Raw genomic sequence first — 27,265 nt, 5'->3', positions numbered from 1 at the left:
GGAGGAAGGCAGGAAGGTGGCTGGAATTCTCCAGTGTTTCCATCCATCTCCATCTGGATGCCTGTCACCTCTCCCTGGTCTCCCATCTCTCAACATCTAGGACCTCTGGCTTCTGGCTCAAGGCCTCTGATCACGTTTCTGACCAAGCCTTCCCATCCCCGCCCCTTGCCCCAGGGACCAAGACCTGACCCGGGACGACCCTCCAAGTACTGTTACCCTCCGACCCCAGGGCATCCCGTGCCTAAAGCAATCCCGCTAGATGTTTACCAGCAGGGGGTCCTTAGTTGTTAGGCGGATTGAGGTCGCACTGCTGGTGAACTCAGAAGTCTGGTGTTTTGGGGAGCGAGGGGGTGAAGAAGAAAATACCGAAGAGAAGCGAGCAGGGCGGGTGGGGGTGGGGCGGAGAAGGGCGGGCCCGAGGCGCCCCCTCCCCCAGCCCTGCGTGCCAAAGCCCTCCCAGCCCAGCCGGCCACATCTGGCGGCTGCCCTCGTTTCCGCTGCATCCAGACTTCCTCCGGCGGTGGCTGGAGGGCGTGCATCTGGGGCTTTAAATATACAAAGGGGTTGCCTGGACCGGGAGGAGCAGCGGCCGCGGCGCAGGGACCAGACCATGAGCAGCTGAGCCCTGCTAAGTCCGGGCGACCCAGCCAGCAGCCGACCCTCGGAGCCGGCGCCAGCCAGGCGGAGGCGCGACCGCACGGCGCGAGCCAGCGACCCCGGCGACCCGGCCCGGGAGCGCAAGGATGCGGGCGCCGGGGCCCCGGGGCGCGCTGGCCGGCCCGTACCTCTGCCTCCTCGCCTGCCTGCTGAGCCGCGCCGCCGCCGCGCCGTCGCCCATCATCAAATTCCCCGGCGACGTCGCCCCCAAAACTGACAAAGAGTTGGCCGTGGTGAGTTGCTGTGCCGGCCTCGACGAGCCAAGTTTAGACAGACTTCGGAGGCCCAGGCTGGGGCCTCGCGCCCCCCGCGGTGGGCACCTGGGGTGGGGGAGAGCCTCGGTGAACCCCTGACCGGGGGTCCTCGGCAGGCTGGGGGAGGGGTCTTCTTTGGAAACTTGGGGAGCTTTGGTAAGTGGCGTTTTATGGACAGCTGGGTCGCCTTCTGGACACATCGAGGTGGCTGGGACCCTGCAGGGGGGCGGGAGCTTTGTCAAACGTCTGGAAAGGGCTCCGTTTGTAAATAACGGGGACTTTGTCTTGTATCTGGGGATAAGGGGCGGGCTTTGTACGCTGCTTTTGGACACATCTGGAGAGCTGGCAGCAGATCCCTTGGCAGGCGGCTCCGTAGGCCTTTGGCAGGCAGTGTGAGGGGGTCTCTCCTGCACTCTTGCAAACGGGACTGGGGGAGGGAGTTTGGGGGAGGGAGTACTTTGGCACATACTTTGGATAAACTTTTGCACATTTGAGGCTGGCCAAAGCGGAGCTTAGCAAGCTCCTGAGCACTTTGGCGTAAGTCTGGAGAAGGGCCTTTGGTAAACAGCTCCAGGGGACCCTTTGGCAAATAACGGGGCAGGGAGAGAAGGAGAGGGTCCTTTTTTTTTTTTTTTTTTTTTTTTTTTTTTTTTTTTGCCTGGCATACTGGACCAGTTGGCTAGGAAGGTCAGGGGAAAGTTTCCTCGAACTTCTCCAAGGGGTCGGAGGCCTGAGGGAGGGGCGTTTGGCCAACGCTCGGAGGAGGGGCAGGCGCCCAGGCCTGGTCGCATGGGGCTGGGGCCCCTCTGGTCCCTCTGGTCGGAGAGCAGCCAGCGGCCAGCGAGCCCTCCCTCCTGGCGGGGCTCCCAGCTGCGGCTCAGATGTTATTTCGTGAGGGCTCCTGCGCCTGGCTCACGGGGCTTCTTGGCCAAGGCGTTGCATAAGCGGCCTCCGAGGCAGTTGAAAAGTATCTCCCTTGGTGCCCCCAGCCTGCACCCTGTAAGCTCATAAGGTTGTGGGTCGTCGGACACCTCACCCCTTCCTGCCTTGGCTATTCTGGAAACCCCTATCCTCCCTCCAGCCTCCTCTCCATTCTGGAGCAGGAACCCCATGCCCTGAGGGCCACCTGAGAACACTTTCAGAATGTGACACCCCCATCTTCACTGTTTTATAGTTTGGGAGATCTTCTTAATTTTAGGGTCTGGCTGGCCTAACTACAGGTCCCTTGGTTGGCCATGAGAGTGGAGCTTTGAAGCGGGATTCTCCAGTGGTTGCTGGCCCCTTACACCTCCACTACAAGTCAAGTGGAAGTCCATGTTGCTCAGACACATGCGGTGGGGGGCTGGAGAAGAGGGGCTCTGGGCTTAAACTACCTGCTTCAAATGGGGGACCGTGTTAGCCAACTGACCTGTCATCTGGGGCCTCCTTTGGGTCATCTGATGTAGCTTCTGTTTCTTCACCTGCAAACCGAGGATGATAATGGTACCTCTCTCAGGGTTGAAGGAGAGCTAGTCTTACATCCACACTTAGAAGGGTATCTTTCACTTGGAGAGCATTCAAGAAGCATTAGCTGTCATCATTCTTGTTGTTATATCTTCTTCCCATTTCCTAACTCCCTCCAACAAGGTTAGAGTCACTATCACAGGTCTCCTGACTCCTGTTATCATTCCAACACAGCACTTACCACTTATTTAACTTTGCACTGGGATTTGGACCCTAGAACCTATAAATGTGTTTTGTGTTTTGTTCACCCCTTTATCTCTAGCAGTAGCACAGGTGTGGCATATGTAGGTATCTACCTGCATTCATTGAATAAATAAATGAATTGGTTGGTCCCTGGGGCCTGTTTGGTTGGGGCTTCTGTTTGTGTAAGAACCACTGAAGGAAGGACCATTTTATTTTTGGAAATGGCAGATCCAGGATTTGAACCCAGGTTCTGCTGCTTAAACCAATGCACATAGCCCTTGAGACTCCTTTTTTTTTTTTTTTTTTTTTTTTTTTTTTTTTGCGGTACCGGTGATGGAACCCAGGGCACTCTACCTCCGAGCTACACCCCAGCCCTATATTTTATTCTTTATTTTGAAACCGGGTCTCACTAAGGACCTCACTAAGTAACTGAGGCTGTCCGCAAACCTGCTATCCTTCTGTCTCAGCCTCCCAAGTACGGGGATTACAAGCGTGCGCCACCACACCCAGCCCTTTGAGACCCTTAATACGGAAAAAGGAAAGAATCCTCAGTTCCCAGCAATTAGATGGTTAAGTGAGATGGTGGAAGTAAAGAAGGGGTCCTGGGTGGTTATGATTCTAGCGTGGGCTCTGGAATCAGATGGCATGGTCCCAAATCCAGATGTGCCATTTGTGAGGTACAAGTTTCTTAACTTCTCTGGGCTCTATTTTCTTCTGTATGGTAGGGACAAGAATATCTTCCCTAAGAGTTATTGTTAACATACACTGACTTTAGTGTATAGTAAGGACCATAGGGTGGCTGTGCTTTCTACAGCTGTGCTATATCAGCAGGTGAGTGACAGAGCTCTTGAGGGACCCCTGGATTTTGTCCCACCTGGAGGAAGGGCTGGTCGCTGCAGCCTGTGGCCACGAGTGCAGTGCTGTCCTAACGTGGCTCCTCGCCCTGGCTGTCATTTCTTCCAGCAATACTTGAACACCTACTACGGCTGTCCCAGGGAGAAGTGCAACCTGTTTGTGCTGAAGGATGCCCTCAAGAAGATGCAGAAGTTCTTCGGGCTGCCCGAGACAGGTGACCTTGACAAGAACACCATCGAGACCATGCGGAAGCCGCGCTGCGGCAACCCAGACGTGGCCAACTACAACTTCTTTCCCCGCAAGCCCAAATGGGACAAGAACCAGATCACATACAGGTGCCACAGCAGGGGCCTGGGCTGAGGGACACTGAACCTTCTTCTGCTGTGTCTTGTCTCTATTTGGGACCCCTGAGAGGCCTTTGGGGCTGAGCCTCTTAGGGGAAGTGCATGCAAAGCTCTTGATGGAGGCAGGCCTGGGTGTGGGCTTCATGCTTCTCAGTGTTCTGAGCGTTGTCCTCCCAGTTGACACATGGGCTGTAAAATCCCTTCCTCCTAGGATCATCTGGGGAACTGAGCTAAATCATGTATGATACTGTGTTTGACATGCAGCGGGAGTATAATAAGAATTAGTCATGATTGCTACTAGGTGGCTCAGAGCAGGCAGAGGGAGCTCTATGATGACCTGTTTACTAATTAGCCTTTATAATATAGACTTGTTAGAATCGGTTGCTAAATGGGCTTAGAGCTTTTCTCAGTGTGGCTGGCTCTGAATTCCAAGGCTGAGCTCTCTGCCCTGTGGCCCATAGTGCACTCTATGGCCCCCATCTCCTCACTCCCCAGAGAAGCCAGAGATCAAGCTCCCAAGACAGGCCTGAGAGCGTTGACTGACGTGGATTCCATGGGGCCTCGAGGCCTTTTGGAAAGGCTGTCCTCTTAGTGAGCTCTGGTCAGCATGCACATACGCATTCCCACACAAGCTTACACACCCGTGTGTGCTCAGGCACACTTAGGTGTGTGCACTACTTGCGGTATGCTCATGCACTCTCGGGGACATTGCCCACAGACGCCAGCATACACGCACACGTGCTAACACTCTCACTTGCATTTCGCCACCCTAGGATCCTTGGCTACACTCCCGATCTCGACCCAGAGACAGTGGACGATGCCTTCGCTCGCGCCTTCCAAGTCTGGAGTGACGTGACCCCGCTGCGGTTTTCACGGATCCACGATGGAGAGGCTGACATCATGATCAACTTTGGCCGCTGGGGTAAGTAGGAGAGGGGCTGGTGGAGGAGGCAGAGGATGTAGAGACCGGGGGCAACATGGACATTAAAAAGGCAGGGGGATTCAAGGGCAGCTCGGATAGCAGAGTAGCCCGTGTAGACACTGATGTGTGTAGACACTGATGTGTGTAGACACTGATGTGTGTAGACACTGATGCTGTACAACATGGCTCAGACACTGAAGAGCCACCAAGATGTGAGGCAGAGGGGGTGCTCTGCTGCAGCCTGCAGGCAGTGCAGCCCTGAAGCAAGTGGTCTACTTCCTGTCCGGTGGCAGCCACCGCATGCATGTGGTTAGTTACATTCAAACTAGTTAAAAAGACTTTAATTAAAATTCAGCTTCTTAAGCCGGGTGTGAATGCACATCCCTGTAACCTCAGTACTTGGGAGGTTGAAATAGGAAAATCACAGGTTCCAGGCCAGCCTCAGCAACTTAGCAGGACCTTGCTTCAAAATAAAAAATAAATACCTGAATAAAAGAGGCTGGTTTAAACTGGCGTGGTGGCGCACACTTGTAATACCAGCATGTGGGAGGTTGAGACAGGAGGACTGAGGTTCACAGACAGCCTCGGCTACTTAGTTGAGGCTCTTGGCAACTCAGTAAGACCCTGTTTCAAAATAAAGAATAAAAAATTGGGCTGGAGTATAGCTCGGAGGTAGAATGCCCCTGGGTTCCATCCCCAGTACCACAAAAAAGGGGGGCCTGGTGTAGCTCGAAGGTAGAATGTCCCTAGGTTCAATCCTCAGTACCACACAAAACAAAAACAAAACAAAAAAGATTTTAATTAAAATTTGACTCCTTAATGTGGACAAGTTGGTACATGTCTATAATTTCAGTATTTAGGAGGCTGAGACAGGAGGATTGCATGTTTGAGACCAGCCCCAGTAACCTAAGGAAACTCTCAACAACTTGGTGATATCTTGTTTCAAAATTAAATATATAGATAGATAGATAGAGAGAGAGGGAGAGTATGGCCCAGAGTTCGGATTCCCCTGGGTTTAATACCTTGAAGCATAACAACAACAACAAAAAATTCAGTTTCTTAGCTGGGTGTGGTGGTACATGCCTGTAACCTTAGCTACTTGGGAGGCAGGAGGATTGCAAGTTCCAGGCCAGCCTGGGAAACTTAATGGAGACCCTGTCTCAAAATAAAAGAAAATTGAAATGTGATAAAACAAAATAAAAAGGGCTGGGGATATGACTCAGTGGTAGGGCACTTGCCTAGCAAGGGCCCTGGGTTCAGTCTTCAGTACTGAAAAAAAAAATTAACAAAATCAGGTTCTTGGACACACGAGCCAGAGGTTGAGTGCTTAATAGCCACGTGGGGCCTGTGGCTTCAGGGTCTTACTGAGTTGCAAAGAACCTCACTAAGTAACTAAGGCTGTCTACAAACCTCAAACCTCCTGTCTCAGGCTCCCAAATGCTGGGATTACAAGCATGTGCCACCACACCAGCTTACACCGGCCTCTTTTATTTATGTATTTATTTTTTATATTGAAACAAGGTCCTGCTAAGTTGCTGAGGGTCTTGATAAGTTGCTGAGGCCGGCCTGGAACCTGTGAACCTGTGATACAGCACAAAGAATATTTTCGCCATCACAGGTGGTTTTGTTGAATAACCGGTGTACACTACAGAGCTGTGTAGGAGAGAGGGTCAGACACAGTGGACAGTGGAGACATGAGAGTGAGTCGAATGGAACCAGGGTCAAAGCTGCCTTGTGAGTTGGTGGTGTGAATACTGGTAGCAGCATAGACATGAGGGTAGGTGGTGTAGACACTGAGTGGTGTGGTGATGAGGGTAAAGCTGGAGGGAACAGTGTAGACGTGAGTAGGTGGGCTGGACCATGGTAGCAGAGGAGGATGAGGGATAGAGCTATGGGTGTCGGGGGTTGATAGTGAAGGTAGGAGGTGGCGAAGAGAACAATATTGATGGGAGGGAGATGGTATAGACCTTTGGAGACATGTGGTGAGGGCACTGGTATGTTGTAGTATGTGGGTAGGTTTAGTGTCATTGGTAGTATAGACTGGAAAGGTTGTTGGTACAGATAAGGGGCCATTTGAATTTGAAGGAGTGATTGGCAATCAGGATTAAAGGATGGTGGTAATCAGGTCAGAAAATCTCCACTCACTGCCTGTGTTCCTCATCCTGCACAGCCCTGATGGGCAGAGGAAGGGCCCAGAGGCTAAGTGGGCTAAAGGGCTGCAGACATGGGTGGCGTGAGGTTTGGGGTCCAGTGGGGCAGGGAGAGCTGAGGTCCCGTGTGTGTTTCAGAGCATGGGGACGGGTACCCCTTCGACGGCAAGGACGGACTCCTGGCGCATGCCTTTGCCCCGGGCTCTGGTGTTGGGGGAGATTCCCACTTTGACGACGATGAGCTGTGGACCCTGGGAGAAGGGCAAGGTAAGAGAGAGACCTCAGTGTGTCCCGGGCCTTTCCAGTCCTCGGCTGCTTCCTCGTTACTTAGCAACAGGGAGCATGGTTCCCTGCAAACTTGATCCCTTCCATCTCTTCCAATGGGAAGCGACTGGGAGTCACGCTCATGGGTGATTTAGAACCCTGGCCTCCAAAGAAAGTCCTGGAGAGGTTGAGCCCCCACCCATGTCGCCTGCAGTGGTCCGAGTGAAGTACGGGAACGCGGACGGAGAGTACTGCAAGTTCCCCTTCCTGTTCAACGGTCGGGAGTACAACAGCTGCACCGACACGGGCCGCAGCGACGGCTTCCTCTGGTGCTCCACCACCTACAACTTTGAGAAGGATGGCAAGTACGGCTTCTGCCCCCACGAAGGTGAGCATTCGCCTGGGCCACTTCCTGGCGCAGCCTCCAGCCTTCTCAGGCTTTCACTGCCCCCACCGTCCACCTGCCATGGTGGTCCACAGCATCCCCCCACAAACCCCTGGGTACCTTCCATGCTGCCTGGAACCAGTGCTGCATTGCTGGGCCTCCCTCTCATCTGTACCACTATAGTCCTGCATTACCTAACGATGGTGACACATCCTAAGAAATTCAGTTAGGCAACCTTGTTATGCAAACATTCTGAACTGTACATCCACCTACTAAGATGGCTATGAAGTCACTAGAAGATACATCTTTTTTTTTTTAATCATATTTGGGATTGAACCCAGGAGCATCCTACCTTCAAGCTACACCCACAGCTGTTATATTTTTCTTTTTGAGGTACTGGGACTAGAACCCAGGGATATTCTGCCTACACCTCCAGCCCTATTTTTTTAAATTATTTTATTTGAAACAGGGTCTCACTGAGTTGCAAAGGGCCTCACTAAGTAGCTGAGGCTGTCTGTGAATCGCGATCCTCTTGTCTCAGCCTCCCAAACGCTGGGATTACAAGTGTGCACCATTATGCCCGGCACCCACAGCTGTTTTTAATTTTTACTTTTATACTGAAACAGAATCTCGCTAAGTGGCTGAGGCTGGTCTTGAACCTATAATCCTCCTGTCCCTACCTCCCAAATACTGGGATTACAGGTGTGCACCACTGTACCTGGCTTTGCTTTTTTTTTTTTTTTTTTTTTGGTATTGGAGATTGAATCCAGGACCCAGGAGCATTCTACCTCTGAGTGATACTCCCAGCCTTATTCTACTTTTTATTTTGAGAAAAGATCATGCTAAGTTGTTGAGGGTCTCACTAAATTGCTGAGACCAGTTTAAAACCTGCCATCCTCCTGTCTCGGCCTCCCAAGTACTGGGATTACAGGCATGTACCACCACCCATGATAGGACATAAGATTGTATGGGACCATTGTTGTATATGCTTTCCATAGCTGATAGAAACTGTGGTGTGGCTGAAGACTTCATTTACTTAGTACCTTTTTTAAATCAGTTCAGATTTTTTAAAGTCTCACTATTAGCAATAATATTTGTGAAATCACAGGTTTGATGTGCTGATTATTTTTATAACACATCCGAGAATTAATTTAGAATTATTAAAATGCTCAGTGGCTGTCTCTAGGACCACACTCTTCCCCCCACCCAGGACTGAGGGCTCCAGGGCCTGAGGAGAGGCTGGGGATGGGTGGAGGGCCCAGCAGTGGGATAAGGAGGCAGATCTAGGCAGATCTAGGTACCTGGCCTATCTGGGAACTGCTGCCCTGGGAATGTCAGCTGCTGGTCCTACACTGGTCCTGAGTGGCTGTGTGTGAACGTGTGGTCCTGGAGCTGTGCCCTCTGACTCTAGAGGGCCATCTTTCTATTCTTCCAGACTATCTGGCTTGTGTCTGCATCTCTGTCTTAACAAAGACATCAGGCCTGACTGTGTATTGATGTGTGTGTGGTTGTCAGTGTTTGAAACAATATTTTGAAGTCATGTAGGAGGAAGAGTGTTAAGAGGGGATAAGGATATTGACATCATACATACACACACAATCCTTTTTTAAGAGCATCTTTGGCACTCTTCACAATTGTAAATCATAAATAGTATGTTGGACTTGATATTCAAGTCATCACATTTGATAATTCGAGAGATAAAAAAACCCCAAAACTACATTTTTTTCTAAATACTACCTTCTTTCCCATTTGATAAAGAATTTTCAGTCTCTGGGAAGAGATAGAGATAGATACAGAGAGAAAGAGAGTGAGTGAGTGAGAGAGAGAGAGAGAGAGAGAGAGAGAGAGAGAGAGAGAGAGAGGCCTGTCTGTCTGTCCCTCTCTCTCTCTCGCTGAAAACTGAACCCAGGGGTGTTTTGCTTCTGAGCTACATCCCCAGCTCTATTTTTATTTTTTATTTTGAAAGAGTCTTACTAAGTTGCTGACAACCTAGGTTGCTGAGATTGCCATCCTCAAACCTACAATCCTCCTGTCTCAGCCTCACAAGTACCGGGATTCCAGGTATGCACCACCACATCCAGCTAAAGAGACTTAAAGGCTCCTCATGGTTTGGGCTCTAATTTTATGTGTTCGTGAGTTTCTTTGACCCCATTGCAACTGAACACTGGGTGCCAACCATCATGACTGAAGGAAAGAAACAAATAGCTAGCTCATTGTCTTCCTGTTTATACTTTTATTACCAGATCCAAACTTTGAATTAAGTAAAAGCACAAACCACTGACCATTAATATGTCAGACATTTTTATGCAAAAATATTGTCTTTATCTTACATTTCCCAGTAGGGATTCAGGTGACGTTAACCCTTCATGAGTCATCTGCTGATTGGAACAGGATGCCTTGATAGCGGGAAAAGAAGCAGCTGTATTTCATGGGTTTGGAAGGGTTTTTCCCTGCATTGGGCCTTAACTTTGACTTGGGCTTTGGCCAGGTGCTTCTGCACACCACACGCACGTGTTCAAGTCACGAGCAGCGGCTGTCATTACTCAGCCCCTCCTGACTGCTGAGTCAGTGTCTGCCACTCATTCTCCTTGCTGGGGGGTGAATCCCACAGGAGATGGGGGCTTCTTGGGTAACAGAAGTGCAGCTGCTACGGCCGCGGGCGGGGGCTGCTTCAGTTGAAGTTAACATATTACCTTTCCCCATTCTGAGGCCACCAACATCTCTGGTTTGTTTTGCCTTTTTCCATTGCTCTGGCATGACAGGATGGGGTCTCTTGTTTGGGGGAGAGTGGAACAGTGTGAGCAGGGGCCCCAAGTCATTCGGCGGGTAGCTTGGGGACTGGGCTCCACTCTGGCCACCCTGGAGTTAACGGGGGCTGGTGAGGTCACCTCTGGCGCTGATGTGCACAGATGGTCCTTGTTATGCACTTGTGGTTTTGCTAGTTGGCAACTCCAGAGACACACCATTTTGTAGCTTTGGGTTAAATGAGAGGATGGGGAAGCAGGAGATAACCTCAGAGAGACAAGCCAGATCCTGAGTTCCACTCCGTCCTCCAGCCCCATGGCCTGACTTCGGGAGGTCAGAGTGGGAGCCTGGAGTATGTACTAAGGTTTCCAAAGTCACCCCCTCCTCCTGCCTGCCTCCTCCTTTCCTCTCCTCCTCTCCCTACTGCAGGGACCACAGAAGGGATGTCCAGGAAAGGGCTGAGGGTTGAAGGAGGAGAAGCTTTCTCTTTGTGTTCACATATGTGTGTGTGCGCGCGTGCGTGCGTCAAGGTGTGCGAGAGAGATCGGGTGCATTTTGTAGTTTTTATTTACAACCTCCATTCCCTTCTTATGTGACCATGAGAAGTTCCAGAACCAGCTTTCTCTGAGCCTCAGCTTCCTTATCTTTCAAATGGAGAGACTTGTGTGGATGTGCCCAGAGCAGTCCACATGGTGTGGGTATTGACTGGGCAGAGCGGATGGTGACCTTGGGGTTGTAGTAGGTTCTGGAGGCCCCTGCCATGTACCTTGGGTTGACCATTTCAAGGCTGATGTCTATGAGGGTCCCAGGAAAAGGACCAGGTGGCCCAAGGAGACGGAGGTCCTCTTCAGAAGCTGGGAGAAACTGCTTTATCAGCCGGCAGAGATGGTTTTAAAATCTCCATGATTTCTGTGGTGTGAACTGGTGTCTCTCAGTCACATCCTCTCTTCTCTCCCACCACAGCCCTGTTCACCATGGGTGGTAACGCGGATGGACAGCCCTGCAAGTTCCCCTTCCGCTTCCAGGGCACCTCCTACAACAGCTGCACCACCGAGGGCCGCACGGATGGCTACCGCTGGTGTGGCACCACCGAGGACTATGACCGTGACAAGAAGTACGGCTTCTGCCCCGAGACTGGTGGGTGTCACCGCCTCCCCTTGCTCCGTGGGGCCCAGAACCACCCTGCTGAATGGAAGAAAACCCACCTGACCATTCCTCATCTCTTCCCCAGAATAGGGACTAGACAGGACCTTAACAGCTTTTACAGAAAGAATCCAGAATAGATGTGAACCACCAGCCAATTCTGCCAAATTGCTGATGACTTAACATCAGGCTGCCCGGGACCCTGTCTGCCTGTCTGATTTGTACCCCTGTCTCTCTCCCTCTCTCTCACCTTGCAGTCTCTCTCCTCCTTGCTTTTCCTAGCTGGATCTCCTCCTAGGTTCTGTTTTTCATTAAGGACTGACTGACTGACTGACTGACTTCCTTCTCCCTTCCTCCATCTTGGTTTTCTGAGCCTGCTTTATGTAGTAGGCATAGATGTTGGTCTCTGTAGGACTGTGCCTTTGGGTCTAGGGAAGTGCATTGGGGCCATCAGGGATGCTCAGTCTTGTGGCCTGTCTCCTCTCTGTCCCCATCCATGGGAGGCCAATGACTCATCTGGAATCTGGCTGCCTGGGTTTTAACCTGAACTATTTGACACTTCTTAGTAATATTTGCCCAGGCAGGTCTCTTAATCTCTCTAAGCCTCAGTTTCTCCATCTTAGTTTCTCTTTGTAGGTGAGTAACATGTGCCCCCCACGGTCCAGGATTATTGGGGGTGGTGATAAGATGTAGATAAAGCATTTGACGCGGTGCCTGGGGCGGAGTTAGCCCTTGGTGTGGTTTGTTAACATTGGCTCCAGGGCTAGCTCCCTGGTGGTGGCCTCAGACCCTTTGCTGCCCTTTGACCTATGTCCCTTGTCCCTCAGCCATGTCCACTGTTGGCGGGAATTCGGAAGGTGCCCCCTGTGTCTTCCCCTTCAAATTCCTGGGCAACACCTACGAGAGCTGCACCAGCGCCGGCCGCAGTGACGAGAAACTGTGGTGCGGTACCACAGCCAACTACGATGATGACCGCAAGTGGGGATTCTGCCCTGACCAAGGTAGGAGGATCGGGCCATTGGGCACTGGACATCCCCCAACCTGGGCTGGAAACCTGTCTGTGACAGGCACTCCTATCTCAAGCACAGACACTGCCTCCCCAGATACAGCACTTCCATCCCTCCCACCTGGGCTGAGGTCCTGCCCAGGCCTGCTGAAGACAGGTCCCCTGCTTCGGTGGGTCCCTATCTGTGCTGGGTGCTAAGGACCCGCTGCTGGGACCACTCTCTGTCCTCGGAACTCGCGTTGGTGTGACAGAGGGACCAGGAGGTTGCCCAGACCTTATAATGAACAGTGCTGTGAGCAGGGTGCTTGGGCACTGTCCCCCTTATAGCCCATGATGCCCAGGGGATTGGGCTTAAAGCTCCTGGTCACCCACAATGGCCAGGTGAGAAGGCTGGTCCAGGGCCTTCCGGGATTAGGCCAGCCTCTCGATGTTGCTTTATAATTTTTACTTACAATGAGATGGATCTTGGTGAATGCCCAAGGCTGGTCCAAAGAGTGTTTCTCATCTCACCAAATTTCATGCTGGGACAGGTCCTGACTTTACCTGATTTGTATCAGCCTCTACTTAAAGGTGCAATTCTCAGTCCCCCTGAATAATTGGTGGCTCCCTGGGGGGTGAATCCATTTCCTTCAGTTGCCATGACAAACTGTTATAACATGGTGGCTTGAAATGGCATACATGGCTCCTTTCAGGCTTCTGGAGTCTGGGTCGACACATTGGTAGGCCCTGTTCCCTCTGAAGGCTGTACTGTTCCATTCTCCACCTTGGTCAGTGGGTGGTCTTCTCCTCTTTGTGTCTGTCTATGTGTCTTTCTTCCTTTTATAAGGACAGGAGCCATATTGGATGAAGGGCATGCTTTACCCCAGTGTGACATCAACATAGCTTTCATCTTAATTGAATCTGCAAAGACTCTAGTTTCAAAGAAAGTCACACAAACAGATCCCAGGATTAAGGCTTGAACGCATCTTCTGCAGAGAGCCTAATGCAACCCGCGACAGGGTGTGGCACAGGGTTCGCCTGCTGTCTATGGTGACCCCGGGGAAGTGGAGATGGTTTGCACTGTTTCCCTGGAGCAGAGATGAGAGCCTTGGGGCCAGCCTATCCCCACTCTCCTGCCTGTTCAGAGACAATGAGAAGTAGGATTTTGCCCCAGTCTTTATAGAAACACAAACAGCCAGGAGGTATGGTTTTCAAAATATGGTTTGATTTTTTAGCAGAACAGTCCTATTAACAAAGAGGATTTGCAGATGCTCCTTGTCCTCCTTTATAGCACAAAGGCTGCCTGTGCTGGAAAGGGGCAAGAGGACTTTGGCTGACCCTCCTGGAAAGCAATGTGCATAGTCTATTAATCCCAGAATCCCAAGGATGAGGAAAAATCAAGATGTTACATGGTCAGGATTTTTAGCCCCACCCTGGGGATGTCCCCACAAGTTCCCTGGCTGGGGCCAGTCCTGACTCCAGTTTCCCCTCTCTCTTTGTATTTCAACTCCCCCTCCCTCAGGGTACAGCCTGTTCCTTGTGGCAGCTCACGAGTTTGGCCACGCCATGGGGCTGGAGCACTCACAGGACCCTGGGGCCCTGATGGCTCCCATTTACACCTACACCAAGAACTTCCGCCTGTCCCAGGATGACATCAACGGCATCCAAGAGCTCTATGGTAAGTGTCAGCTCGGGGACCTGGGAGGGAGGCCCGGGGAGTGGCCACCAGCAAGAATCTGCCTAGCTGGGGCCGTTGGTGGTGACCTAATCCAGGGGTCAGAGCCATGCTCTCAGGAGACACTTGGAAAACCTTGTCCTTTCTAAATAACAGTAATAGATTAGGCTCCTCTTGGCTTCCCATTTCTAGGGTTCTCCATTTTTTAGGCGTGTAAACCGAGGTCCGGAAAGGCAACCTTTCCAGCCCAAGGTCACCTGTTTTTAATCAACTGAGTGGGGGTTAGAACCCAGGACAGTTAGCTGACTACAGGGCAGTTTTTCATTGTGTGGAATGACCTTAATGATATAGGAGTGGAAGTTCCCAGTTTTGATAATATGTTTTTAAATTTTAATTTGTAGCAGAAGTGTAACAATGAGTCTCTAAAAATCAATGATTCATTTTTATTGTTTGTGCTTACAGTGAAGCTAGAATTTAAAAAGTTGGTCCATTTCTTTAAAAAAAAAATTGAATGTATAGTGGTCCTGGTGGTACCTGGACTAGGTCCAAATAATGAACGTGGTTTTTGAGTGAGGAAGCTTGAGCAACGTTGGACTTGGGAGAGAACCCAAGATCTGGACCCAGAGGTGTTGGATTTGAGCACTGCCCCTGCCACTGTCCAGCCGCAAGAGAGAGCAAGTCTTTACTTCTCTGGACTCAGTTTCCTGAGATGTGGCTGCTAATTATAAGAAGTAAAGGAATTAGTCCTTGAAGAATGAACCCTCATACTGGACACAGGAGTGGCCCCTGACGGCCCTGACTCTGTGGGCATGAGAACCTGAGCTTTGGGTTTAAATCCTTGTCTAAGCCACATTAACTTTCTGGGCCTCTGTTTCCTCATAGGAATTATAATGACACCCACTTCTGGGGTCAGAGAGGGGGCTGATTAGGTGATGTCCTTGGAGGGACTTTACACAGCGCAAGGGGCTGTAAAACTCCGGTTTCTCTCCACTCCCCTCTCTCCAAGTACAGCATCTTTATTTCCCTGGGCCCGCGGTCCTTCTGACCCCTGGCAGATTGACTGGGCAGCGCTGGGGGCCACCCTCGTGGGGAGAACCCTGGCATTTGGGGAGAATCTAAGGCCAGGTGTCCCCGCCCACCCACAGGGGCCTCCCCTGACACTGACGTGGGCACCGGCACCGGCCCCACCCCGACCCTGGGACCTGTCACTCCTGAGATCTGCAAACAGGACATTGTCTTTGATGGCATCGCTCAGATCCGTGGGGAGATCTTCTTCTTCAAGGACCGGTGAGTGTGGGAGCTTGCTTCTTGTCCTTCTGTCCTTTCTCCTCTGCCCCTTCCCGTCATTCTTATGTCCTCAACCCTGGCTGAGGACCCCCGAGGGCGTCACAGAATGACCTGTGGTACATCTATAAAATGGGGTAATATTCTAATGCATCCCAGAGAGTATTCATAAGGATTAAATGAGGTCACTGCTTAGAACAGTGCCTGGCACAATAAGTGTATTCAATCATATTTGCTATTATTATTGACAAATAAATACGTGCTACTTGCTGTGACAGTTGTATTGCTAGGCTTTAGTAGCTGGAGGAGGTAAGACAATGTGCTGGGGACAGAGGGTTTGCCGAGTGGCTAGATAAGTGCTCTCAAAGACAGATACATAGTCTGCCAGTGCCAGAACCACCTGGGCTGTGCTAACTCTGGTTTCTCAAATTGAGATGTATTCACACAATGGACCACTACCCAGAAGTTACAAGAAGTGAGAAAGTGATTGTACTACAATGTGAATGAATCTCAAGATGATTATACTATATGAAAGAAACCAGGCCAGAAAGTATGCATACTGCGCAATTCCATTTCTATAGAATTCTAGAAAATGCACACTAACCTAGCATGACAGAATGCCCATCAGCTGGAGAGGCTGCGGGACTAAGGGGGCACAAGGTGGTGACTGTGGATCGCAGTTTTGACCGTGGCTTCCCACGTGTGTACACAGTTCAAAACATCACATTCTCTACATCAAGCATATGCAGTTTATTGGACATCAATTATGCATTGAAAAGCTTTTATTAAAAAAGTGTGAGTTTCTGCTCCCTGCCTCAAGCTTTTTGACTGGAATCGCTGTGGGAAGGTTCCAGGAATCTGCATTTTAACCAGTTCCCGCAATGCTTTTCATGCACATTAAAGTTTGCCCATCATCAGTGTGGTTTGGAAAACCGAGGCATAGAAAACTGGCAGTAATACTTGGCAGAATGAGAGAAATGTGATTGCAGAAGCATTCGCAGATGTTTTTGTGGGCACATCCCAGTCAAGGGGGGGCTCACAGAGGGACCAGCCTTTGAACAGGGCCTTTTGGAGGAAGCAAGATTCTGATGAATGGCCATAGGGGTGACAGGTCGGTAAAAGCAAAAGACAGGAAACCGCAAAGCCCACATATGGAGATGTAAAAGTCCCTGGCATATTCAGAGAGAAACAGGGAGCTTAGTGAGGCTAGAATATGTTTCATGAACTTGCAAAGGGCCTCCCCTGCCCAGGTCTGGGGCCAGGTGTTGGGGCACACGTGCCCTTCCTCTCACGGGGTCTGCTGGCCAGCAGGGATATGGCCAGAAGACAAAGAGAAATGTGCCTGAAACGCAGTGAGAAATCAAGTATCATTAGGTCTTAAATGCCCAAGTCGGGATCTGCAACAGCTCTTCTCAGCATCCCCCTTCCTAGGACAAGGAGAGGCAGGTGAGAGCCCTGCTCTCGAGCAATGCAAGTATCCCAGAGCACTCCCCACTGAGGAGCCCAAGCACACATCCCGTGTCAGAATACGGACCTAGGAAAGGACTCCACCCAGGCCCAAGTCAGAACTGCCCCTGACCTGCCACTTCACACTTTATTCTAAAAGGACATAAATGAGTGCTTAATGGGCTCATTGAATTAATCAATAAACATGTGCTAGAGAGAGATTACTGCAGGATAATTCAACATGGATTTTGGAGTCAGATCTGGATTTGAATCCTGGCAACATCATGACCTCTATGTACTTGGTTTGCCAAATAAGAATCATTTTGCTGCAATAGAGACACCTCCCTGCTGCTGCTCCCCACTCAAGTCAGTTTAAACAGTGGCGAGAAATACCTTTTACATGACAGTGTGCAAGGATACGGCTGCTTCCAAGAGCAGAGCAGGGTCAGTGGCTCGATTTCTGTCCACTGCCATTCTTTACATTGACTTCATCCCAAGACTGTGTCCCCTCATGGTTACGCGATGTTCGCCATTGGCAGTTGGGGCAACAGGCTTTCTATAACCAGTAGAAAGATACAGACACACAAATGCACATCCTTAGATATGAGATACCAATCTATCTGTTTAATCTCATCCTGCCAACGTAAGTCAAGTGTCAGCAGCTACATCAATAATAGTTGCTAGGGAATGATAAACTCTGACTGGCTTTTCACCAGTCATTCTCAAACTTTGCCATACATTGGAATCATCTAGAAGGTTTATCAAAACACAGATTCTCAGCTCCAAGTCCAGAGAGTGTGTTCCGTAGATCTCAGGTGAACCCAAGAAGTTGCATTTGTAACAAGTCCCTGGGTGCTGGGGCTGCTCGACTGGGACTATACATTAAGAACTAGTGGCTTGCCAGGTGTGGTGGTGCACGCTTGTAATCCCTGCGCTTGGGAGGTGGAGACAGGAGGATTGCACAGGTTCGAAGCCAGCCGCGCTGGCTTATGAGACCCTGTTTCAAAATATAAAATAGGTCTGGAAGTGTAGCCCGGAGGTAGAAGGGCTTCCAGGAACCCCAGTACCACCACCAAAAAAAAAAAAAAAAAAAAGAACTAGTGGCTTGACTGGGCAAGATGACACAGCTGCAATCCCAGCTACTTGGAGGTCAAGGCAGAAGGATCGCAAGTTAAGAGTTCAGCCTGTGCAACTTGGCAAGACCCTGTCTCAAAATAAAAATAAACAGGGCTAGAGATGTAGCTCAGTGACTGCCTTGCATGTGAAAGGCTTTCAGCTCACAATTGCTAGCACCACAAAATAAACAAATAAACAAAACAACCACAGCTTGGACTTACAGTATTTTCTTAGGAGATTCTAGGGAATGGAGCTTGGGTGGGGACTAGAGGTGGTATTAGTGATGGATCATGAATGGGGATATTCTGAAGAATGAGAGGAAAATAGATAATTGATGGTAGAATATCAGCAGTGCATATTATGCTATTATGAGGATTGGATTTTTAATGCATATGAAGTGCTTGGAACTTAGTGGGCTCTTAATCAGTCATAGCTCTTGTTCTCGCCAAAGTGCATGAACTCATTCCATTTCAATTCAAGAAGTACTTTAGAGCACCACCAGCCCCTGCTTCACCTGGCTTCTAATAAAATAGGAGGGATGAGACAAAGATTGTTCTAGGCACTCAGAACTGATGATTTGAGAAGCTTAAAGGAAAGCACTACAGACGGAGGCAGTCAAGGAAGGCTTTCTAGAGGAGGTGTGGTACACTGCAGGGGGAACTCTGTCCATTCTCCACTCCTTCTCTGACCTTCCTTTGATCTTACCTTCGTCTCCCATCATGGAGTCATCGCTGGGATGCTTCTGGATGGGCTTGGGGAGGCAGGTGTGGTTAGAACTGCCGAGATACTGAAGGTATAGCTTTCTTTGTCCCCTTCTTACCCCCAGGTTCATTTGGCGGACAGTGACACCTTCCGAGAAGCCTACCGGGCCCCTGCTGGTGGCTACATTCTGGCCTGAGCTCCCAGATAAGATTGATGCTGTGTACGAGGCCCCACAGGAGGAGAAGGCTGTGTTCTTTGCAGGTGTGTCGGAGGGTGTTGTTGGCCTTGGGCTCATGGGCACATGGCCCCAGGCTCCTGCGTGGCCCAGGCCCACTCCTCTGCCCAAGCCACAGTTCTGGGCACCTGCAGGTGGTCCCTCTCCTCAGTGGATCCATTCTTTCAACACCATTTCCCAAAGTACGGGATTCTTCTGAGAGAATGGTTCGGAAACCCAGCATCAAGTAGCTTAACCTACAGAGGGAACATTTCCTTTCCTTTGAATCCTTTTCCGATACTTCTTTTTCTAGAAGAAAGGAAAAAAAATCTCACTTTAGTACTGGCCTGTCTCTTACATCTTTCTAGTGCTAGAGCCTGTGACAAGCAATCACTTTAAAATTTTTTAAACTGATTGGTTTTTCCTTTTTCATTCTTAATATACACTTATTTTAACAGAGGTAATAATAGGGTAGCCTTTCAAATCAGGAAAGAATTGCATTACTCAATAAATATTTAGACAAAAAATTTTTAAAGAAATTTAAAGATTTCAAAATGAATGCATTAAAAGCAAAAATATTAAGTAAATGATAGTTCAAGGAATTTCTAAAAGTGGGAAAAATCAACAAGGAAGGGTGCATGTGGCTAAAGTTTGGGAATCCTGCTCCTTCAATATGTATGTATGTGTGTATGTATGTATGTATGTACGTACGCATGTATTGTGGTGCTGAGAATTGAACCCAGGGGCATTATACCTCCGCACAACACTACCAGCCCTATTTTATTTTGAAACAGGGTCTTGCTAAGATGCAGATAGCTTCACTAAGTTGCTAAGTCTGGCTTTGAACCTATGATCCTCTTGTCTTAGCCTCCCAAGTACTGGGATAACAGGTGTGCACTGCCACGCCCGGCTCCTTCATAGGGAAGACAGACAAGCTGGCCATTAGGAGAGAGGGCAGGGTGCACTATGATGGGAGGAAAGGGGAGCCTGCCTGCTCCGAGGTGGGGCTCAGGGAAGGTTCCAAGAGTTGCTGAAAGCTCAGCCGAGACTTTTGAGTACTTACCATCTCCCACAGCTGTTTGCTCCATCCCACAGTGACCGTGGGTCCTGGCCAGAGCAGCTTCTGCCTCTCAGGGCTCCTTTGTGGAAATTAGGGAGATCATGGCAGGTATTACATTGTTGTATGCTGGGTCTCACCTGCTACTTACCTCTGTAGCCTGACATCTTCTCTAATCAACTCAAAACCCTGTATGTGTGACCTGCTTCCGAGTGCTGAGCCCAGACGCCAGCAGAAAGCCGTGTCTTGTTAGAACGGCTGCATCGGGTCCCATGCCAGACAGAGCACAGGAGGCACGGGCCGGCCTGGGGAACGCCAGTGCTGACCCCAACACACCTTGTCTTCCACCCCAGGGAATGAGTACTGGGTCTATTCAGCCAGCACTCTGGATCGAGGGTACCCCAAGCCGCTGACTAGCCTGGGATTGCCGCCAGATGTGCAGCGAGTGGACGCCGCCTTTAACTGGAGCAAGAACAAGAAGACATACATCTTCGCTGGAGACAGATTCTGGAGGTGAGGAGATGGGGCGGGGTAGCAGCTCAGCCGGCTGTGGCTGAGTGGAAGAAGATGCCCCTTCTCTGATCTGACCTGCCAGGGCTGCAGCCCTTTAAGCAGCCACCAGAAGGTTAACCATCCCTGTGCACATGGCTGCTATAATCCTGGCCAGCATCTCCCTTCTCAGCTGTCTCTGATTAGGCCATGAATATTTAGTCTGGAGCCTCATACTTTAGGATTCAATGAAGAAGGGTAAGGAATAAGATTAAAGATAAGAGAACCAGGTATAGTGGTGAACGCTGTAATACAAGTACTTGGGAAGTGGAGACAGGAGGATCACAGGTTTGAGGCCAGCCATGGCAACATAAGATCCTCAGTAACCTAGTGAGACCACTTCAAAACATAAAGAATTGGGGATGTAGATCAAAGGTAGAATGCCTCTGGGTTCTATCTCCAATACCAAAAACAACAACAAAAGAATGAAGATAAGAGCTGCCCATAGACACTGTTCTAAGGGTATTGTAAAGTCTGTATATGTAAGTGTGTATTATCATCATCATCATCATCATCATTATGATTTTTATTTTGTAGGTGAGGAAACCTGGGTCCAGAAAGGCTAACTAACTAGCTTCAAGTCACACAGCCCCATAGTGCCAGGTTGAGCTTTGAGCCCTGGCATGCTGGCTCCCAGAGAACAAGCCAGTCATCACTATCCCTGAGGTATTGGAGTCCCCAGAGAAGGGAGTGCTGGAGGCTGGTAGAGGGAAAAACGTGAAGACTGAGAGGTGGGTGCAGCAGCCACCCACGGGAGTCAGTACTTGGACCACACCCCTTGGGAGCAGCAGGAGCCCTCTGGCATGGCCAGGCCTGGCCCTGTGGCTCTGGGCGCAGACCGGCTGGAGAGCAGTAGGAGCAGGTGGCTCTGTTCCAGGTCATCTGAAGAGAAGAGTCCCATTCTGAGAGGCGATGTCAGGGCCAAGGGGCCTAGAGATCGGTGTTCAGGGGTGGTGGTAAGAGGCATTCCGAACCTCAGGAGTTCGGTTGTAATTCTTCACACTTTGTCAGTCAAAGAAACTTCAGTCCCAGGAAATGAGCTAACCTGGGCAAGTTGTTTTCCATTTAAGCGTGTTGGCCCTGAGCGGGGATTGTGGATGCTTCTCCTGCGTTCTCGCCAGGGCCCTCCACTGGGCCCCTGTGTCATGTGGTCAGTGGGGCGGGGGAGGCCTGGTGGACTTCTCCCTCCCTCTCTCCTAATGTCCACTGTGGACACTGTGACTGCCACTGCCTCTGGGTTCTATCCAGAACTACGTAGAAGGACTTGCTGAGCAATTTTATGTGTTTTCCCCAGAACAATCGTGTTTCCCCCCAGGCCTCTGTCTGCTCCCCGCCCCCACTTCCCTGGCTGCTCCAATTTAGAAGCTGCTTATGTCCCGGGCCTGCCAGTGTCAGGGCAGAAGGCTGGGCACGTTGCTAAGACACTTAGCAATCTAAGCTGATTGGTATCTCAAGCTGTGAGAAGGAAAACAGTCAGTCAGGAAACCACCGGTCTCCGCCTCAGGCCCAAGCGTGCCCACCTACCTCCAGTGGCATCTCAGCTTCGCAGCTCCGAGTTTCCAAGTCTGAGAATCCTCGATGGCAGGAGGCACAGAATCATGGAAATGTGAATTTTAGAATCATAAAGCCCTAGAGTCTTCGCAGCACAGATTACGAGGACGTTTTACGCACACACACAAGAACAGATGCGTCCCTGTGACATGAGCGTGCATGCTCATAGGAACTCACGAGCTATGTCAGTGCCTTGCGGAGTTATCTGCCCATAGCAAACCCACTTCCCAGAGACAGGAGCCAGGACAGAGAGCCTGCTCTGCAGAGAAAGGTCAGCGAGCTTCCCATAGGAGGGCGGAGTTAAAGGGCTGCTCACAGGCTCTGGGCTGGGCTTTTAAAGGATAGATTTCTCCCAGGAGATGGGAGTCGTGGTTGGTGTATGGCGACTCTATCCTGGTATGGGTCTTTAGAGTTCCTGGAGGCATCTATGCTGGAGATAGATAGAGAGCCCCCAAGTGACAGAGGGTGAGCAGCTATTTCTAGTATCCCACAAAGCTTCCACTGAGCCCACAAATACACATTCAACATCTCCTGTGTGCCAGGCCCTTGGCTAGGTGCTGGGGAATAGTGGTTCAGAAATAGCCACTCTGCCCTCTTGCAGCTTACAACACAGCCAGGGAACGTGGCTGGAACACATTTGAATGAAATAATAGAGGCTCTTTGACCTGCCTGGGCCCAGCCTGGGCCCGAGGCTGTGCATGTCACCTGGATTTCTCATTTAGGGTAGATTCTAGGATTAGCTCATTTTCCAAGTCAAGCATACTGAGACTAAAGTTGAAAAGCCAGGACACAAACGTCCACATTCTTATACCTGCTGTGCACTGCAGAGGAAAAGTTTCTGTGAAACCTTTCCAAACAGTGTTATAGCCCATGGGTTGGATAATGATGACAGCCGGGCATGGTGGTACACCCTTGTAATCCCAGCATTCGGGAGGCTGAGACTGGAGGATCATGATTCTCTGACAGCCTCAGCTACTTAGTGAGGCCCTCTGCAACTTAGCGAGACCCTGTTTCAAAATTAAGAATAAAAAATAGGACAGGGGGTGTAGCTTGGAAGTCAAATGCCTTTGGGTTCCATCCTCAGACCCGTGGGGGGAAAAAAGATAATGGGGACAGAAGAAAAGGGAAGAGATGCATTCCCCTTCAGAGCCAACATCCTGTGCCACAACTCTGTGTTGTCCCTGAATGAAAAGAACTTGGAAGCAAATAGGTTCATGACTCCGAGCCTCACTTTCCTCATGAACAATAGTATTGATTCCTGCCCTCCCTGCTTGCTGGGTAGAATGAGAAGGAAATATGGGCAGGTTCAAGTGGGGGAAACACATCTCTAGCCATCATCACCCTGGGGAACGTTGTTTGAGGGGGTAAAGGGTGAGGTGACTGAGAACACTGGTTTTAAGCTATGGAATTTGGTTTGGGTAACTCAAATCATGAGGAAGCAGGTTTTGCTAGAATAGTGTTAGCTATGGTTATGGCGGTTCCTGGGGGGATGGGCTAAAGAGGAAGAGCTTGGGTAAAGGAAGCCTTGGGAGGTGCTGGAGTCCCTGGTGGAGGTGGTAGGGAGACACGAGAACCAGCTGAAAGGCACCACAGAGGAAAGCCTGACTCCCATCAGGATGCCATTCAAACACAGATCTGTCCAGAAAAGTGAGGGTAAGACTTGATCTTGTTAACTGAGCTATCCACAGGTGCAGAGTGGGAGCTCATTACATATTTATAGTCTAACTAGTACGTCGAGAGTAAACAGAGAAGCAAAGGAATTGAAGTGATCGCAGCATTTCCAAATTTAAAAAGACAGGTGTTGCTAGCCAGGGAGAAGAACCTGCCAGCTAATGCTCAAGGTATTTATGTGAATTAAAGGCAGGGCCTGGGATAAGTATACGCTGACAGGAGCTGCAGCTGGGACCGGGCTGGCATGTAGTCTGCCCTGTGACTAACAGGTCTCGGCCCACACCCACCACCCTGCACTGTAACCTCCCTCTCCCAGCCCTGGTCATCTCCCAGGATAAGGGGTGTCATCTCCACTTGTTCAAATGACACAGTGAAAGAATTATAAGTCTGGTCCCCATCTCTGGATCCCTGTCCCAGTACTCCTGAGATTACAGCAGCGAGCAAAGTTTTTAAGAGAACTAACATTTTCCAAATACTTAATACTAGACATGGGGTAGACGCCTGCACATGTATGTGGGTAGATTGTTTTTATGGGATTGTCCAAATTCTTGTGATTAGGAAGTAGCAGTGTTGGGATTCAGTCTTGGTCTGACTAAAGGCACAGGCAGTACTGCTGGCTGCCTCCCAGAAGGGCCAGGTGCAGTTTTCCAAGTCCACCCAGGAGCCATCGCCTGTGCCCTCCTCTCCAGGCTGGGGGAAGGGCCCTTCAGAGAAGCCCCTTGGTCCATCCACTGGTCCATCACGTCTCTGTCCCTACAGATACAATGAGGTGAAGAAGAAAATGGATCCCGGCTTCCCCAAGCTCATTGCAGATGCCTGGAACGCCATCCCCGATAACCTGGATGCCGTCCTGGACCCTCAGGGCAGTGGTGAGCTACCCAGGACTCTGTCTGCTTTCTAGGACTCCCCTCCCCGGCCAGGGCCCAGATCCCCTGACCCACCCTCCTTCATTGTGTGGGGCAGGCTAGCGGAGAGCCCCAGGAAAACAAAGCAGCCCCTTCAGCCCAGGGCTGGGAAGGCATCCAGACCCCTGACCTCTTCTCCTCAGCCTGGCTCCAGGCAGTGAGACCTAGAAAGGCCCTCACAGCTGCAGGGAAGGAGGGGGCAGGGAACATGGTCTGCTGCCCCTGCTGCCCCGGATCCAATCTGGGTTTTGGTCCAGGCCCTTCTGGGCTCTGCAGGAGGCCTTGTGACCACCTCCTGTTAGCAGAAGGATGGCTCTGTTTCAGACAAAGCAAACTTTGTCACACTCTGTCGCTCGTGTGGCAGAGAGCCTCCACTCAGCTCTGTTCCTTTGCTGAACAAAATACGGCCAGTGCCAGCAAGGGATGGAATTTAGAATTTGAAAACGATACATTCCTGAAGTAGCTTCCTGTGAGCTCTCGAGGGCCCTGGGAGTGAGTTCAGTTTGGCTTTTCAGAGGAGATTCCAATTCAGTTTCACAACGATATATTTGAGCCCCTGTCAAATGCTGAGCACATAGCTCTGAACTCTAGCGGCTCAAGGGTTCAGACAAGCAAGAAAAGGCAGTGTGTAGTCAGGTGCTGGGTGAAGGATGATCTTCAGTCAAACATCTATTGAGCACCTGCTAAGTGCTCACTGTGCTACTTTAAACAAAGTAAGGGGGATCATAGTTAATAAGGGCAGTGGACAGTTTCCAGACTTCTAGGGGTCACATGGACAGCACAATGAGTGAAGCAGGCTGGGAGACAGTAGGGAATGGTGGGGTCTCTGGTGAACCAGAGGACATATGGTTCATTACCAGGCAGGTGTTTCTCAGCTTCTCCTAATTGGTGGCCTGCAAGAAATAACAGGCGACTGTTCTTACATATTCTAGTTATTTTTTTTAAAGAAGCTGGAAATCTATATTTCTGTGACATTTCTAGATGTTTACATCTTTTATAACTTACTCTGAATTAAAAATAAATTACTACTTTAGACAAAACGTTAAGGATAACATTACAAAGCTTGGGGGAGCCAAATAAAAGTCATCTGTGAGCCTCACAGAGCTGAAAGCCTTCTGTCTCCTCACCTCTCGTGTATGGAAAGCCCTTGGATTGGTGCTTGTGCGAAGGGCAGTACTGTTATTATTAGTTTATATTAGCTAATTTAATGCCTTCACAAGCCCTAGGAGGTCGATGTCTCTGTCCCCATCTTACAGAAACATAAACAGGGCCTTAGAAACCTTACTTCCATAGCCATGTTCCTCCTCCAGCCCCAGAGGGGGGTTCTGCGGTTTTAAAAGCTTCCTCCCTATGCTAGGCAGACATCCAAACTCCCAGGTACCTTCTGTGAACCATGATGGGGTGGTCACAGCCTCTCTCCCTCCTCTGTCCCAGGTTACAGCTACTTCTTCAAGGGTTCTTACTACCTGAAGCTGGAGAATCAAAGCCTGAAGAGCGTGAAGTTTGGAAGCGTCAAATCAGACTGGCTGGGCTGCTGAGCTGACCACGGCTCCCACGGCCCTTCCTGTCCACCCCTCTGCACACCAGGCCCTGAGCACCAGGAAAGGCCCTGGAGGGGCCTGGCCAGCTCTGCCCTCAGCTCTGTAGTTAACCAGCATTCCCACCCTCACCTGGTAATTTAACACTCCAGAGAGCATCTCCAACTCTCACCCAAAGAAAGGTGCTGACTGTACCCCACCTTGCAGGTCCTCCTTACTCCTCCAATCCCAGCGCCCCTCAGAGCCACCCCCAAAGAGATGCTTTAATATTCTCAATGCAGCCCTGGTTTGGGTTGCCCTGGTGCTGCCACGTTTGGCTTTCTCTCTTTCTACAGCCTTCAATGGCTCACAGCACCCTTGGAGCCAACAGACTATCTTAAGAGGGCACTGGTGGCCCGACAGCCCGGCATGGGGCAGTGGGACGGGGCCTGGCCAGGTGGCCACCCCAGACACCTGGCTTCTCACTGCTGGCTGCCTTAGAACCTTCTCTACATCAGCGGTTTACTTTGTATGCACTTTGTCCTACTCTTGTGATCTTTTTATCTTTCTACTGTATTGCACTCCCTATCTGAAGGACTCAGGTTGTTCCGGTCATTGCACAGTACGTCTCAGCCCACAATAGCGATGGTTTCCTCGCTCACTCTATTTAGACCATCCTACTCAGTTGCATCCTCCACTGGATGGAGGAAAACCAAGCCATGGCTTTCCGCTCAGCCCTTTCTCCCTCTCCCTTCAACCGTTCCCCATGGGAAATGGCAACAAGTATAAATAAAGACACCCATTGAGTGGCAGTGTCTGCGATCTGTTTTAGCAAAGCCCTAGCCCCAGCCAGAAGAGGAAACTTAAAAAGAGCAAATCTCTGCTCCCTGCAGGGTACAGATGCTGTGTGCTAGGAAAGGTCAGTGCTGCCAAAATAAACAGCAAGAGAACCTCAGGGTGGGCGAGCTCCTGCTGATTTGATGCAGGTGAACCAGCAGCAGTTCCGATCCTTTAGTTATGGGTTCGGTGAAGCCATAACTAAAGCCCAGTCGCAGTCTTTCATCCACAGTGCTAGCGCGTATAGCCAGGATCAACACCATCAACCCTTTTCTTAACAGTGTGCCAGATACTTCGCATGCATAATTGATCATGTGTCACTTTCACTTTTACAGCCACCTAAAGAAGGAA

The 27,265-nt window shown here is 50.2% G+C and overlaps 1 protein-coding gene across 1 annotated transcript; it reads left to right on the top strand.

Moving 5' to 3' along the window:
* Positions 1 to 743: 743 nt before the first annotated feature.
* On the top strand, positions 744 to 26,098 carry MMP2 (matrix metallopeptidase 2; the record flags this gene model as incomplete). Its single annotated transcript, XM_080702500.1, has 13 exons — positions 744 to 890; positions 3,561 to 3,787; positions 4,570 to 4,718; positions 7,007 to 7,135; positions 7,347 to 7,520; positions 11,226 to 11,399; positions 12,233 to 12,406; positions 13,913 to 14,068; positions 15,211 to 15,352; positions 18,738 to 18,874; positions 20,238 to 20,397; positions 24,415 to 24,524; positions 25,995 to 26,098. The coding sequence occupies 13 exons, from the start codon at positions 744 to 746 to the stop codon at positions 26,096 to 26,098; spliced, it is 1,983 nt and encodes a 660-aa protein (XP_080558626.1).
* Positions 26,099 to 27,265: the final 1,167 nt, after the last annotated feature.

The sequence above is a fragment of the Muscardinus avellanarius genome (assembly GCF_963383645.1).
Source record: "Muscardinus avellanarius genome assembly, chromosome: 10".
In the NCBI taxonomy this organism is placed as follows: Eukaryota; Metazoa; Chordata; class Mammalia; order Rodentia; family Gliridae; genus Muscardinus; species Muscardinus avellanarius.
Note: the sequence above shows the minus strand (reverse complement) of the source record. Positions and strands in the feature narration are given on the sequence as shown.